The sequence below is a fragment of the Anguilla anguilla genome, chromosome 6 (assembly GCF_013347855.1).
Source record: "Anguilla anguilla isolate fAngAng1 chromosome 6, fAngAng1.pri, whole genome shotgun sequence".
In the NCBI taxonomy this organism is placed as follows: Eukaryota; Metazoa; Chordata; class Actinopteri; order Anguilliformes; family Anguillidae; genus Anguilla; species Anguilla anguilla.
In genome coordinates, this window is record NC_049206.1 from 2,978,640 (window position 1) to 2,993,639 (window position 15,000).

General features: G+C 46.4%; 1 protein-coding gene across 1 annotated transcript in view; it reads left to right on the forward strand.

Moving 5' to 3' along the window:
• The first annotated feature begins 8,960 nt into the window (after positions 1-8,960).
• Positions 8,961-15,000, forward strand: part of pias4b (protein inhibitor of activated STAT, 4b) — a 9,135-nt gene continuing 3,095 nt past the window's right edge. The window contains 8 exon segments of the mRNA XM_035422779.1: positions 8,961-9,066; positions 11,965-12,206; positions 12,208-12,350; positions 12,572-12,656; positions 12,842-12,883; positions 13,673-13,763; positions 14,487-14,615; positions 14,858-14,963. Coding sequence (XP_035278670.1) covers positions 9,040-9,066; positions 11,965-12,206; positions 12,208-12,350; positions 12,572-12,656; positions 12,842-12,883; positions 13,673-13,763; positions 14,487-14,615; positions 14,858-14,963 — 865 coding nt within the window. The 5' untranslated portion in view covers positions 8,961-9,039.

Consider the following 15,000-nt stretch of genomic DNA (forward strand, 5'->3'; position numbering starts at 1 on the left):
GCCGCCAGCCCATCCCTCCGGCCCGGGGACTCTGCTCCAGGGGAAAGATGTGGACTGAGCGGCTCTGCTCCAGGGGAAAGATGTGGACTGAGCGGCTCTGCTCCAGGGGAAAGATGTGGACTGAGCGGCTCTGCTCCAGGGGAAAGATGTGGACTGAGCGGCTCTGCTCCAGGGGAAAGATGTGGACTGAGCGGCTCTGCTCCAGGGGAAAGATGTGGACTGAGCGGCTCTGCTCCAGGGGAAAGATGTGGACTGAGCGGCTCTGCCAGAAACAGAAGAGCGCGAGGCCCAGTGGCTCAGGGAGTATTTTTTTTTTTGCTTTTTGCTTTAAGTCTTATTTTCGGTGAGCGTAACGGCGTTCCTTTGAACAAAGCCACCGCTCGTGAGGTTGGGGTCGGCAGCTTCAGCTCAGCGCGTGTCCGTGAATCCATAAGCAAAAAGCAAAATATGTTCCGAGGTGCAAGGGGATAAATGAAATAAGGAAGGTTTATTAAACGTCAAAAAAATAAAGACAAAATTCACAGGATGACAGGGTTGAAAAACTGTTGGCCTTCTTTCCCTCTAACCTGCCCTCTCACCCCTACACCACACCTGATATAGACATATGGGCTCCTCGTAGGTCGTAGGGGATGCCAAAATAAAAGTCTTACAAACTTCATTTCAGATAAGGCCAATCTGTCCAATTACTTTTGCTCCCCATAAATGGGGGGACGATGTACAGAAAAAGGGCTCCTGCAGCGAGTGAGGTGTTCTCTGTCACCCTGTAGCCTCGATGATGTCATAAACGGGAAATTAATTAGATTTCTGTGACCATAACCAGACCAGAACTTTTTATACATAGCCCCCCATTTCAGGACACCATAATGCTTGGGACAAATGGATTCACTGATGTTTCTGATAAGTCAGATGTGTTCAGTTGCTTCCTTGGTGCAGGTATAAGAGAGCTTTCAGTATCTAGTGTTGATTCAAGGCTTTTTATTTGCCTTTGGAGTCTGTTATTGGCGTTTGTAAACATGAGAACCAGAGTTGTCAATGAAAGTCAAGGAAGCCATTATGGGACTTCAAAATAAGAATTAATCATAATAATTACATAACACATAAACCACTTATCATAGCAGATATTGCACCACAGCACAAATAACAACCTATCTACGATAAAAGCATTATTTAAAAAAAAAAAATTTAAAAAAAAAAAAAAGGTAGCCTGTACATTTTGTGATGGTTTGTGACTTTTGAGCAAACATCACGGTGGCTCAGTGAATGACTGTGTTCAGGGATTTGGAGGTGGAGTGTGTAACACCTGTAGCACCTGCACAGGTGCACATGCTCAGGGACTGCAATTCCCATGATGCTCGGGGGACCCGCTCATCGTCTGCCTGATGGAACGATTCCTGTTTCCTGACAGCCTGCAGGCTTGTTACTTGTAGGGGGTGGGGGGTAGAGGTCAGTTTACAGGCACCTGCCCTGGATTTCGGGGGTGGGGGGGGGGGGCGGGGTTCTGTTGCTGAGGTGTTGTGGGACCCCCAGACAGCGCCGTTTGGAGAGATGCTGATGAAAGAGGGAGAAGGGGGTGGCGAAACGATGAGGGACAGCGGGCTAATTAAATGAATCGTTTTGCAGATCTTAAGGGGGGGGGGATGGGGGATGGGGGGAGGTGGCTGTACTGTCATTTGCTTGTGTAACGTGGGTCAGGGGGTTAGGGCCAGAGGTGAGGGATCAGAGGTGAGGGGTGAAAGGTCAAAGGGCAGGGGAGAGAGCCTCTTAGCTTGCGATAGGGATGTTATGTAATGGCTTTGGGGATTGCCCCCGAGATGGCCACAGTGTTTACGGTCCTGTCTCATAACGGAACTGTTTTATCACCGTTTTTATTAGTCTCCATAATAAGCGCTCAAAGGGGGGGGGGGGGCGGGGGCGGGGTGAGAGGAGGGTGTATTTCTCGTGCGTATTACCACATGAAACTCCCCACGTACGAGTCCTGTGTACACCCTGTGCATTCATTCTAGTGATGGGTCCATTTCCGTTATAGTGAGCAACAAACCCTGGTGAGTTTAAGCAGAGATCATTCAGGCTAAGCTAAATAATTATGAGTTCCCTGGCTGAAAATGAGTGTGTGTGTGTGTGTGTGTGTGTGTGTGTGTGTGTGTGATTCCTGATTAATCAGGAAATACCTATTTTGAGACCCTAAATGACTCATCTAGAGGCAGAGGGACTATGTTAGGTCACACACACACACACACACACACACATCAACGTGACATTTCAGCATTCGGCGGGAACTCTTATCCAGGGCCACACACACGGATTACAGTCTGACACGTCCCGCTCATCTTAAGCACGTCGCTCAAGGGGAGCAACAGAACCCCAGCGATGGATGAAGCCCAGTGCCTGTGGGCGACCTGAGCCCAGCTCTCAAGCTGTTATGCTACCGGACTGTCCAGTTCCAGGGCTGCTGCATTCTCCAGATGCAACCAGCAGCAGAGACTGTTCAGAAATAAAGCCAGACACTACTTGGGGGGGGGTGCCCCCCAGAGATATTTGAGGTCTAATAATCAGTGTTTCCTAACAATATTTGGGGTGGGGGTTGGGGGGTGTCAGGAGAACTTACATTCCGGGTCCTACCACTTTCTCTTCTCTGCTTTTCTCTTTTTCATCAGCCAGTTCTCTCTCTATCCTTCTCTTCTTCTCTGGTCTCTTCCTCCCCTCCTGTCCCCATCTCTCCCTCCCCCACGATTAACCCCCCCCCCCCCCCCCCCCCCCCCCACTGCCCTATCCCTGAGGTCTCTCTGCATGCACAGTTCTCTTTATCAGGCCAGACCCTTTAAATTAATAAATTGATATTGACGAACTATCAGCCCAGGGGGATAAATTATTCTGGAGAAGAAGGCTGAGATCACATGACTTTTAGTACCCACGATTCCATAATTACTCCCTCTGAGAGCTTGGGGGGGGGGGGAGGGGGGGTGTGGGTGTGTGTGTGTGGGTGGGGGGGGGGGGTTATTCACACCACCACCTATGACCATCTGTCAGTACAGTGGGTTACACCTGATGCTGTAATTGGTAAGGCTTAAGTTCTGTTTACGGCCGCGGCTGTGATCGCTATTGGCATGTTGCACTCCTGATACAAGGCAGCTGACTCCACACACAAAATTTTATATCCTGACCTTTCAGCGCGACTGATATTTAAGTGTGGTTTTTATTATTATACAGCTGCGCACGCGCAAGGGAAAAATAACACTCGTGTACTTTCTGTTGCCCTCTCCTGTTACTGTCAACCGCAAGAATGTGCATCGTACTCAGCCCGGTTATGGTACCGTTTTAACAAACAAACAAAGCAGTGATGTAGCATGAGTAGCGTGTCACTGGTCTGAACATTTCTGTAGTCTTATATCAAAGTGCTAGATAGTATTGTGTGTGTGTGTGTGTGTGTGTGTGTGTGTCCTAGAAGTGTGTCGCACAACACATATGCAATGGAAAACCAGTCAATGTTTTGATTATCCAGATGAGAATGCAAGCAAGCAGATTTTAGGGCCAATCAGTAGAGTGCTTTCACTGCCCTCCGGCCACTGCTAACCCTTGGCCCTAGCTGTGCCCAAGAGGTCAGAGGTCACCACAGAAGGTCAGCAGGGATCACTGCTGCACTGGCCAGAGAGTATGGTCACCATGGAAACTACCATCTCAAGAGGCAAGAGTTCTCTCTTGTGATGTCACTGCTGTGTGATTGGGTTTGAGCACCACCTAGTGGAATATCCTGGAGTCTACAGCATAGTATATTCACGAAGAGGGCCAATTCAGAATCACTGAACACAAGTTGGTAACGAACTTCAGCTGCCTGACTTTCATATTCTGAGGAGATGAATATGTTATTTTTCTTAATTTATCATGTCTCCACCCTTACTGGAAGAAGTAATAACAATTGCATTATGACAGCGTTATAACATATATTAGGCTATTGTCCTGCAGCCCGTAGTGTTGATGCGTAATTTCAAACTTTTACGAGAAAAAAATACTTCATTTATCTACTGATCAATTAATCTCGCCGCTTTTAGTTTCTAAGTGTGGGAAACAAAACTTAAATCACAATGTTATATGGCGCCATCTGTTGGGTGTCTTGAATGTTGCGACCGTTGGAGAAACTGTAGAATTGAGCCGCATTTTCCATTCTTCGGGACTTCTTAAAGCTCTTGCAGTCGCGGGAATAAAGATAAATCGACAGCAGCCCTTTTTAGGAGCGCTGGTCGATGCTTTTTTCTTTCATATGAATCCAGCTGAGCATCAACAGGTCGGTTAAAACACTGGGGTCAAAAGAACGGTGGGCGGTCAAACAAGCAATGTAGGGACCACCGCCGCGCTGACAGATGCACGTGAGCACTAATTATTACATCCCTTTAAAGCTTTAATGACGGGAAAGAGTGGAAAACTAAATCACGTTTATTTTACAGTGAGCGGTAAAACATATTTTTTATCGGACAATAGCACCGAGGAACAGGAATAGGCCTATGAGATGGGAATCGTGGACAGGCTCTCGCCGCCGGTTAGCCAAAAGCGAACATCAGTAGTAAGAGTTTGACGATTACGTCACACCCCCTGTAAGGGTGGTGGCCAAAAAAAAACTTCGCTCGAGAACTGGAGTGTGACACCACTGGCGCAAATCCTTACTGTTGGCCATGTAAAGGTAGGAACAGAATAGTAAAATGATCAAGTGCGAGACCTTCGCTGTATTCGACCAGAAACTGGCCAGCTCCAAACGAACATGAGGTGAACAATGGGCCTTGGGCCCCGCCAGGAACCCACAACACCACCCACCCACCCAAAAAAACCTCCAACCAACCCATAACACCCACCCACAACAAAAAAACCTCCTGTCTCTCAATACCGCAATGGATTCTGGGCGGTGTTTTTTCTCTGCTCTGGTTAAATGATTAAATATCGGTCTTCACGAGAAGTTTCAAGATTTTATGGGATTACCTGGGATTTTATTCTCCCAAAATATTCCTAAGGACCTCCCATTCCCATTCGCGTTCCCTTGATAAATTCCCCAATGTCAATCGTTCCTTTATGTTTTTATTTTGTTTTGTTTTGTTTTTGTTTTTTGGAATCCTCTGAAATGTCCCCTATGAAATTTGTGTAAACCAGCCTGGCAACCCTTGCTCTGGAGCTTCCAGCAAGCTCAGCAGTCCCGAGGTCTTTATTGCACAAAGTGCACTATACCTCAGGTTCGTAGATAATTGTGGGTTATTAGGAAATAAATATGAACCCTGCAAGTGGAGAGGAGGAGGGAAAAAAGAGAACAAGGAAGAAAAAAAAAACAGTAAATGAGATTGATTGGAAGAAATGGACACCCTCCCTCAATCATTCATTCACACTCCAGTGCCTTCCCATGATGCAATGGGGCTCAAACACAGGAGAGCAGACCTTTACATAGAAGGGTTGTGGCGGCCATTTTAGCGAGTTCTTTAAAGATTCCATGTGTGACGTGCTGCATATAATATTATTAATAATAATAATAATAATAATAATAATTATTATTATTATTGTTATTGTTATTATTATGATGATTATTATTACTATTATTATTGTTGTTGTTGTTGTTGTTGTGTATAGCAGTACAGCAAAATCATAATTAAAGAGACTTTAAAATAATAAACCAATTAGTTTATTTCCTTAGCACATTATCATACAAATTGTACCCCCCAAACCTCCCCACCCCCCCCCCCCCCCCCCCCCCCCCCATTTGACAGGCCATTTACAAAAAAGACAGAATTGGTAAGAACAAGTTATAATAAAACAAGACTAAAACTACATTAAAAAGCTATAAGAGTAATAAAAACAAGAATAAAGGCAAGTTATTGAAATGAGAGATCATCAAATGTAATATGACAGTAAAAACATTTTAAGATAATTACTACTAGAAGATAATAAAAAGAGACCTATAAAAGCACAAAGTAAACGATTATAAAAGTCGGGTATTGACTGCAAGGGACGGGAGATTTTGGCCAGTACAGGTTTTTTCCAGTTTGTAAAAAGACTTGTCCTCTCATCTCTCTCTGTCCATTGATGAAGAGATAAGTTGTTGCAGTAATCCTATTCTCAGTAAAAAAATATATATATCATGGTGATACAGGTCGTACTGTTCTCTCCTAATTATAAGTTAAGTTTAAAACCCTTTCTTCTCCATTTTAAAATTTCTAATTAATTTTTTTAAAAATTGAATCTGTGTAGTATATTGATTAATATTATTGGTCTATATGTTTTTGTCTTCTTTGTTTGGTATTGTACAACCATAGCAACGTGATAAATGAGGTGGAAAAAAACTTAAAACACCTTCATTTCGTTAATTCAGTCTTGCCAATTCCATGTTTCTGTTTCACCTCACACAACAATGATCAGCAGTATTCATAATAGTTATAAGAAGTAGAGTAATTGCTTCCAGTCAAAACTAAGAAGTGATTTGCCAAAGCTTTGTTTCTCATGCAGTCAAATGCACAAGAAACATTCATCACATTCCTGTTGCGCACGCTGTGTGGTTGTGGTCAAAATTTTACAGTAAGTAAAGCTCTTGTGAGATAAAGTAAATCAAAATAAATTCAGTACTGCTCTGTTCTTTCTGTTCCACTGCATGTCCTGCATCAGTCTGCAGCAGCCTACTTTTTAAATCCTTTATTTAACCAAGAAATGTGAGATTGACATCTCTTTTTCAAGGGGCACTTAGTAATAATGCCTAGAAGTAAATATTTTAAATGTGAAAATAGTATTAACATCTCCAGTCCGAATCGACTCTGGAGATTATTGCAGCTTTGGGTGCACAGTAATTAAAAGCTGTCTTCCCACAACCTGTAGGCGGTCTGGGGGTCTTAAAAGAAGCCACGTTGCTCAAGTGGAGCTGCTTATTAGCAGATTTCCTGGCCAGGGATCCCAAGAAAGAAAAGAACATTCCGGTAATGGCTTTGTAAATTACAAGATACCAGTGAATGGACCAAGGTAGATGTAAAGAGGCTAAACCAGAATTTCAAGGAAAAAATGGGAAAATAAAATACATTACTGAATAGCAAACTATAATATTAAAAGCTGAGAAATGCATTGTGTCACAATTGTCTTCATAAAAAAAAAACCATGTATTTCTCTGTGTCATTTGACAGTTTGTGATTGCTCAATTATAGCTCTGTTCCACGATGAATGTAACACTGGGTTCTGAAAGCATTATATTGAATAAATATGTAGGTGCTTATATGTGTATATACACCTGTGTCTGAAGAAACTACGCCATATAATCTTTCCATCAAATTCAGTGCTTGTGGTACACCTCGTGTGCACACCAGCACTCGAGCTGCGTATGTTTTTAAATTATCAGACTAACGAATGAACCGCACGATTCCTGAGAGGATGTTGAATACTGGATTTTGGCCCAGATTATCCAGAGAGTTCAAGGGCGACACATCGATGGACAAGAAATTATAGCTCATATTCCCTTTCGACAGGATAAACCAATAAGAAGAATAATGAAGGGGACTGTGCAAGTTAAAAATGAGTAGGTATAATACCGTCTAATTTATCACAATTTAACTGCTGTCAGAGAGGTTAATATGTTTTCAGAAACATGTAAATTATATTAAGTTTTTTTCCCCACTTGCTTTTGTTTTAAGGGGACCAGTTATATAAATTATTTCTAGCTGTGTGACTTGGCATGTGTCGTGTGGGATAGAAATTATATGAAACGTATATTTTCCTTTTAAACATATATATTTTCGTATATGTCTTCATTATTTTCTCTTTCTTTTTCAAGACGCTACTGGGCGTTCTAACAGCGAGCCAATGTAAAGTATTTAAAAAGCTGCAGTGGAAATCGGAATCAATCTCGCTTTTACCAACGAATTTTATTAGACGGTAAAGTCTTGTGGTCTAAGAATGGGATTGCCTTATCCTGTGGTGCCCTCTTGTGGTCAAATGATAATGTTTGCTTGTGTGTACAATTTTGACAATGGGTTTTTCTTTTTTAAAAATCTTTCTTACAGACTTGCATTCTACTGATTGTCCAGTAGGTGTCTCTAAAGCCTTTAATTTCCCCATGTGACTAAATGCTCTGAAGATTTAAGAAGGGAGTCCGACAATAATTCGGTCTCTGTATCAAAGCACATATGGTCGCTCGTCACGCCTTTGCGCTAATGTTTTTTTGCATTCTAATAAAGTAGTGAACTAAGAAAAACTTTGTTTTGCGTGAATATGTGTGATGCTACCCAACTCTTTTCCTCTTTTGGAAAGAAATTGTCCATTGTCCAAATTGTGACTATTGTCCAAAATTCATCCCAAAAAATGTAAAGGCCTTTCTTTGTTGGACACACTTGAACAGTTGAACACAGAAAGGGACAAAAGATTGATGAAGATTAACCGCGTTGAAACGGGTTCTAAACAGAACCTAATCTTGCACTAAATATTGTCGTTTGTAAGACCAAAAATATAACCCTTTGTGAACAACAAAAACTCCAAATTAGTTTCAGTTTCACATTAAGAGAAACACGTTGTGAATACATCGTTCACTAACATATTTTGCTGAAATATAATCGTTGCTGTGCTACTAAATATAGGCATTCATTCCTGGGCATTGTCGAGTTAGTAGGAATCTACGCGGTGGAGTATTATGCGCGGATTGGAGACCATCGGTGCATGTGGTCTGCTCCCCAGCAGAACCGAAATAGCGACGTCTATGTTTGTGCCAGACGTGCGTTTCCGAGTAACAATTTTTTCACGCGAGATTATCAAACTCCTTGAGCGAGCATTCAATTTTATGGCAATCGGATTTTATCCCCAGCACAACGGGGCCTACTTGGACTGGCAGAGCCTGAGTCTGAGTACTTATGATTTTTAAACGAGACTGTCACTTTAAACCGCTCCGTCCACACCTCTTTTTTGGGCACGTTGTCAAACACGTGACCTGCGGCAGCACGGATTGGCAGGGCCGAGCCTCTGTCACGTGATCGCTCGGTCTGTCATTGGCGAGGAGCTGTTTTATTTGAGCTTTGGCTCTCGCGGGGCTGCTGCACGAAAATGGCGGCCGAACTAGTGGAAGCGATGGTAAGTTGAGCTCTGTTCGCCCGGGCAGACAAGAGATCAGATGTGGGGGGCATATTTAGTTGCTTTAAGATGTCACGGAAGGGGGCAGGGAGTGGACCATGCCGTATCCAAGTTGATACTGGCTGCCGTGTAACGGTAGTCGTGTAGCAGTTGCTGTCAAGTGTGAGAGTCCAGTGACATGCGGGATAGGTGGCGAGGCTAGCTACCTTGTTAGATGACACCATAAATAAAAACATTCACCCGCGGGGGAGTCGGCGTAGCATGTATTTGCAAGCCCGATCGTTAATGCTGTTGGCCTCGCGGAGACGCAAATCTGAACTCTAACGTTGTGAATCATCCGCGGTTGGGATGCTTACCTATTTGGCATGAACTGAAACTATTTCTCAAAAGTGCTATTAACTAGGCGGCTGGCTACCACGATCATCGCAGAAGAGTCTGAAGTATTCTGCCAGTCTGAGTAATGTACTGTTGTAGAACAACCCATACAGTTGTGGTGTTCTCTAGGGAATGCATTCATGTTGAGACTGCTATCTCGGGGCACGGCGAGATGGATGTATCTGTCTGCGCCTGTGAGCTAGCATTGTCTTGCTCTTATCCGGAGCGACTTTATAGAGCTGCCTGGATATATACTGAAACAATTTAGTGCCTTGTTCAAGGGCACAACGGCGGTGTCCAGCCCGGAAAGGGAGCGTTCAGCCTTTTGCTTATAAGTCGAGTTCCCATACCATTCCACTACATTGTCTGCCGTCCGAAGAACTAACTTGAAAGCAACAGTACTAGCTAGCCAACCAACTTAAACATTGGGGTTTTTTTAATCGAGGGAGTGATGCAAGAGTTATAACTAAGTTGATTTTGTGACTGTCAGTTAGATCGCAAGGATGTCTTGGAAGGCTGTACGGATAGATTTGCCTTGCGTTGCACGATGACACGAAAACGTTGGCAAATAGGAATTCGGTATTTGCTTTCCTGAAGTCTGGTGGCTACAAGACTTTCTGTTTACGGTGTAGCAAGAACCGTTATAAGAATCATTTGTTAGGGTTTTGGTAACGATCCGCATTGCATTTTTAAAAGTAATTTACTAAGTGAATGTTAAACAGCCGACCGGAGAGAGAGTGAGAGAGAGAGGGATGTGGTCAGTGTGTAGACATTTAAGTATTCAGTTGAACATGGGCAGGCCATATAAACCAATTCAGACATTTTAATTAGACATGACTTTGGTGCGGTTGGCAAAAAAACACGGGGTGGCAGAAGAATTAATGATGATTCGGTGCGTTAAAACGCGTTGTAAACGCAGGGCCATCTCTTACACAAAACACTGGCATTTGTAAAATCAGAAACGGAACGTTGGGCACCAGTAGTATTGGTACAAATACGCATATGTACTCAAAACTGATTTAGTGAGCCTGTTATTAAGATAAATACACTGTAAATGGTTTTGGATACAATCGAAATTACTGAATGATGTGTCATGCTAACGTTCCTAAATACAGTCGCTACATTTCCTGACATCCTCGGTTTAGAAGGAATCTAAGCGGTGGATTGTTATGCACGGATTGGAGAAATAAGGTCGCACGTGACTTAATCAACAATGACAAACATAATAGCGCCATGTTTTATGCCAGACAGTGTTGCCGATAAGCACTTTCTTCACAACGGGACTATATGCTCTGTGAGCGAACATTCGGCTCCATGGCAATCTGTACTTTTCTCCGGGCCTAATTCAGCGGAGCGAGCCTGTCTCGGAATGTTTGCGCTTTTTATGGCTCACTGTCACTTTAAATATGTGCTTCCACGCTTCTCCTCTCAGTCCGTCTGTCTGACGTGTGACGCAAGGCAACGCTGATTGGCCGTGCCAACCGTCTCACGTGACCCTCGCTGTCTCTCATTGGCGAGGACCTGTATTATTTGAGCTTTGGCTCTCGCGGGGTTGCAGCGCGAAGATGGAGGCTGAGGTAGTGGATGCGACGGTAAGTTCAGGCAGACACTGAAGCATTGGGGTCCGTGTGAAAGCCCGTTCGTCCAGGCTAGTGGGGGACGAGGTACGAAGGCGTTTCGGACTCCTGAGATGGCTCGGCGGGCGATGGACTACCCGCCATCAAAGTTGGTAATGACTACGGTATAACGGGAGCCGCGTAGCGTTATAGGATGGCTAGCGGGTCAAGCTGCTTAATATGAGACCATAAAACCGTCTGTGCACCGGGAGCCAGCATTTGCAAGCTAGATAGTTAACACTGTTGGTCTTGCGCAGATGCAAATCTGAGCGGTCCATAAATGCCAATAGATAAGGTCCCGCCAACGAATTGTCGCCAGCTTGAAATTATTTCTGAATAAGCGTTAACTCTGAGAGAAGCTTGCTGTCTTGTGGGTTATTACATGTACGACTAGTTTGCAAACTGCGTTTAGCTACCAAGCAGAAGAGTTGTAAAGTTGGCTGGTTCCCATCAACGCAGCTAGAACAGACGTAGCTTGCGAGAGGACTGCTTGGGTCTGGTTGCTGGTCACCTGGCTGTTGAGTTGACAGGGTGGATAATTTTACAGTGAGCGAGCAACTAACTTGAACCTGTTTCTGTTGGCTACCTAACATAAGCATGACTGGGTGACAGCAGCCATGAATTGAAATGGCTAATTAGGTGACGTATCTCCTTCTGCAGATCTTTTCAGGCCATGGTGTATTCCTGCCTTTCACCCAGTGTATGCTGGGATAGCCCCCTTCCAGGAGTAAGCACTGTAGAAAATGTCTCTCTCTCTCTCTGTCACTCCCTCACTGTCTCTCTCACACTCTCTCCCTCGCTCTCCATCCCTCCCTCTCTCTGTCACTCCCTCCCTGTCTCTCTCTCACACTCTCTCCCCATCTGTCTCTCTCCCACTCTCCCCCTCTGTCTCTCTCCCCCTCCCCAGAACATGGTGAAGAGTTTCAGGGTCTCGGACCTGCAGACGCTGTTGACGTCCATGGGGCGCAGTAAGAGCGGACTGAAGCAGGACCTGGTGGGGCGGGCTCTCCGGCTGGTGCAGAAGGAGCACACCCCCGAGCTGCTGCTCAACATCCGCCAGCTGTATGAGTCGCGCTTCCCCAAGGCCGCCGCCGCCGCCCCCCCTCGGGAGGCGGGCTGGGGGGCCTCCCGCCGGCCCGAGGGGCCCCCCCCAGCCCGCCCCCAACCTGCAGGGCACAGACTACCTCAACGGCCTGCCCAAGCCGGCCCCCTCCCCCGCCGCCGCAGAGATCAAGCTGGCCCCTCTGCCCTTCTACCAGACGCTGGAGACGCTGCTGCCCCCTACTGAGCTGGGTAAGCAGCGGTCGGAGCGCGGTCCTCTGCTCTCACCCCCCCCACCCAACCCTGAACAAACACAAGGGGGGTGGGGGTCATCCTCATGAAGACTGTGAACAGGGTGGTCAGAAATGCAACGCTTGCCTGTTTCTGTGGGCGATGGATGCCACAGTGCTGCTTCTCTCTCCTCTCTTGCCTGTTTTGGTGTCTCACCCGTCTTCCCCTCCTCCTCCCTGCAGTGGCTCAGAATGGAGAGAAGCTGCAGGACAGTCAGTGCTCCTTCGAGCTCACGCCCAGCCAGGTGGAACGGATTCGAACCTGCAGGTCAGCTCTCTGAGACCTGAGTGTGTGAGAGTGCACGTGTGCAAGTGCGCGCGTGTGTGTGTGAGCGCATGCGAGTGTGTGTGTGCGCGTGCAAGTGTGACTCCGTGTGTGCGCGTGAGCAGGATTACATGGGGGGCCAGTACAGGGGGGCCTCGTGACAGATCCGTCTGCTCTTGTTGTTCCAGAGAGCTGCGGCCGTCGTTAAAGTCGATCCAGGTGGTACTCAGGTGAGCGGAAAAGACAGCCTCCGTCCGCGCTGGGGCTGAGGCCGTCCACGATGGCGGCACCCAAAACCGAAAGTGGCGGGTGGAGGAGGGCCTCGGGGCAGGGGGGGGGGTTCCCTGACAAGCTGCTTAACCGCGAACAACGAGTCCGTTGTGTGAAGGGTTTGGCTGCGCGCCAGCCCAGCGTAACTGCCACACACAGCCGGAGTGAGGGGTGCATCGGGCCCAAGGGCATCAGAGCGAGCGAAACCAAATAAAAAAGGGGGGGGGTGGAGGGAAGGGGGGGGGGGATGTTTAAGTGGGTTCCTACAAGGTTTTCCTCTGATCCACTTCTTGTGGGGCCTAATGATTTTTTAAAGGTAGTGCAAAGGGGCCAAAAGTGTGTGATGTTTATAGAACTGCGTGTGAATGAGGTGTGCTGCACATACCATCTTGTGAAAGTGTGCAAAACTGACTTAATTATTCTGTCTCTAGTGGGCTGTGTGATGGCACTGTGCAGATGCAAACCTGGACATGGCCACCGCTTGGTTTATTTGAATGACACTGTGCAAAATGCCAGATTCATTGGAATTATTTATTTATTTGTTTTTAACTTAATGATGCGAGTTATGAGGTCACACCTGTGGCTGGCTGTGATTGGCCCCCGGGCCATCAGTTGACCAGCTCTTTTCCTAGTTGCCTTCTCTGCCCTGTTCCTGTACAAACTCCTGTCGCTTGTGCTTTTAAAAATTTTATTTATCTGATTATTTATTCGTTCACTAGTTTGACCGTCAATGCTGTGGTCCATTTCAGAATCTGCTACACAGACCCCTCCAGCGTCCAGGAGGATCAGTACCCCCCTAATATTGCGGTGAAGGTGAACCAGTTCTACTGTCACGTGCCGGTAAGAAGTGGGGCTAAACCATTGCGGCCATATTCACGGGGGTGCTGACGAGCTGGCTGAGAGTTGTGCTCACAGGACCGTTGGAATCATCCCGTAGGCTAACTGATAATCAGTGAACAACAGTGAAAACCCTTTAAGGTGTGACATCACAATGTGTGATTTAGCATGTGCTCAGCTGAACGTTCTAATGCTGATGTAACAGTTGCTACTGGCAACGGAAAGTGATGGGGTTCTAGGACACCAACATAGAATTTTGGAAAAAACATTCCAAAAAAAGATGTGCTCTTCTAAGGGTGAATGCACATGCAGGGGAGGAGTAACTGGGATGTGAAGGCAGTGAAGCGGGGTGGCAGCCAGGCACGGAATGCCGAGCAATTTGAGCCAGTCTGGGTTTTACCAGAAGCAGTTTGGCTCGTTGAGTGGGAGCTGCTTGTTGCCAGGTACGCTAACCTGCTTGCAGTGAGACCTGAAGTGGCCCAAACCGCGTTAGGAGTGTTGTTTCCATCGTTGTGGGGGGGGGGGGGGGTGTCTGTTACTGTCTGCCATTCTAATGGGTGTGGGAGCATTCTCTGGTCTACGAGAGCACTGTCAGCCTGGCCTTTCAGTGCTGTGTGGTTGGATTTCTGCTGTGTCACGTTATAAGTGACTTTGCTTGTGTGAATGTGTAATGAGCGCGATGCAGGCTGTCGGATGATCCTTTTTTTGTTTGTTTGTGGTCTCCAGGGTTACTACCCCTCAAATAAGCCGGGGGTGGAGCCACGCCGGCCCTGTCGGCCAATCAACATCACGCCCTGGCTGCACCTCTCCACCGCAACCAATCGCATCACGGTCACCTGGGGCAACTTCGGAAAGGTATTGCCCCCTTCACACAGCATGTTTAACCCGGGGGTGGGGGCAGGGGGTGGGGGGTAATAAAACATTCGTTGTTTTTTTGTCTTTGGGGTTATGAGCGTCTCTGGTTGACTCTAGGCCAAAGGCAGGCTCTCATTTCAAACTGGTTGTCACACTGGCGGAATACTGGACGCCTCGTGTGATTGTGACATCATCAGTGGGCTGTGTGACAGTGAGTGATGTCACGGCTGTCTCCCCTGCAGAGGTACTGTGTGTCCCTGTACCTGGTGAGGGTCTTCACTGCAGCCGAGCTCTTCACACAACTCAAGCACTTCTCAGTGGAGAGCACTGAGCGGTGCAGAGAACGCAGTGAGTATCACACAGACATACACACACACACACACAC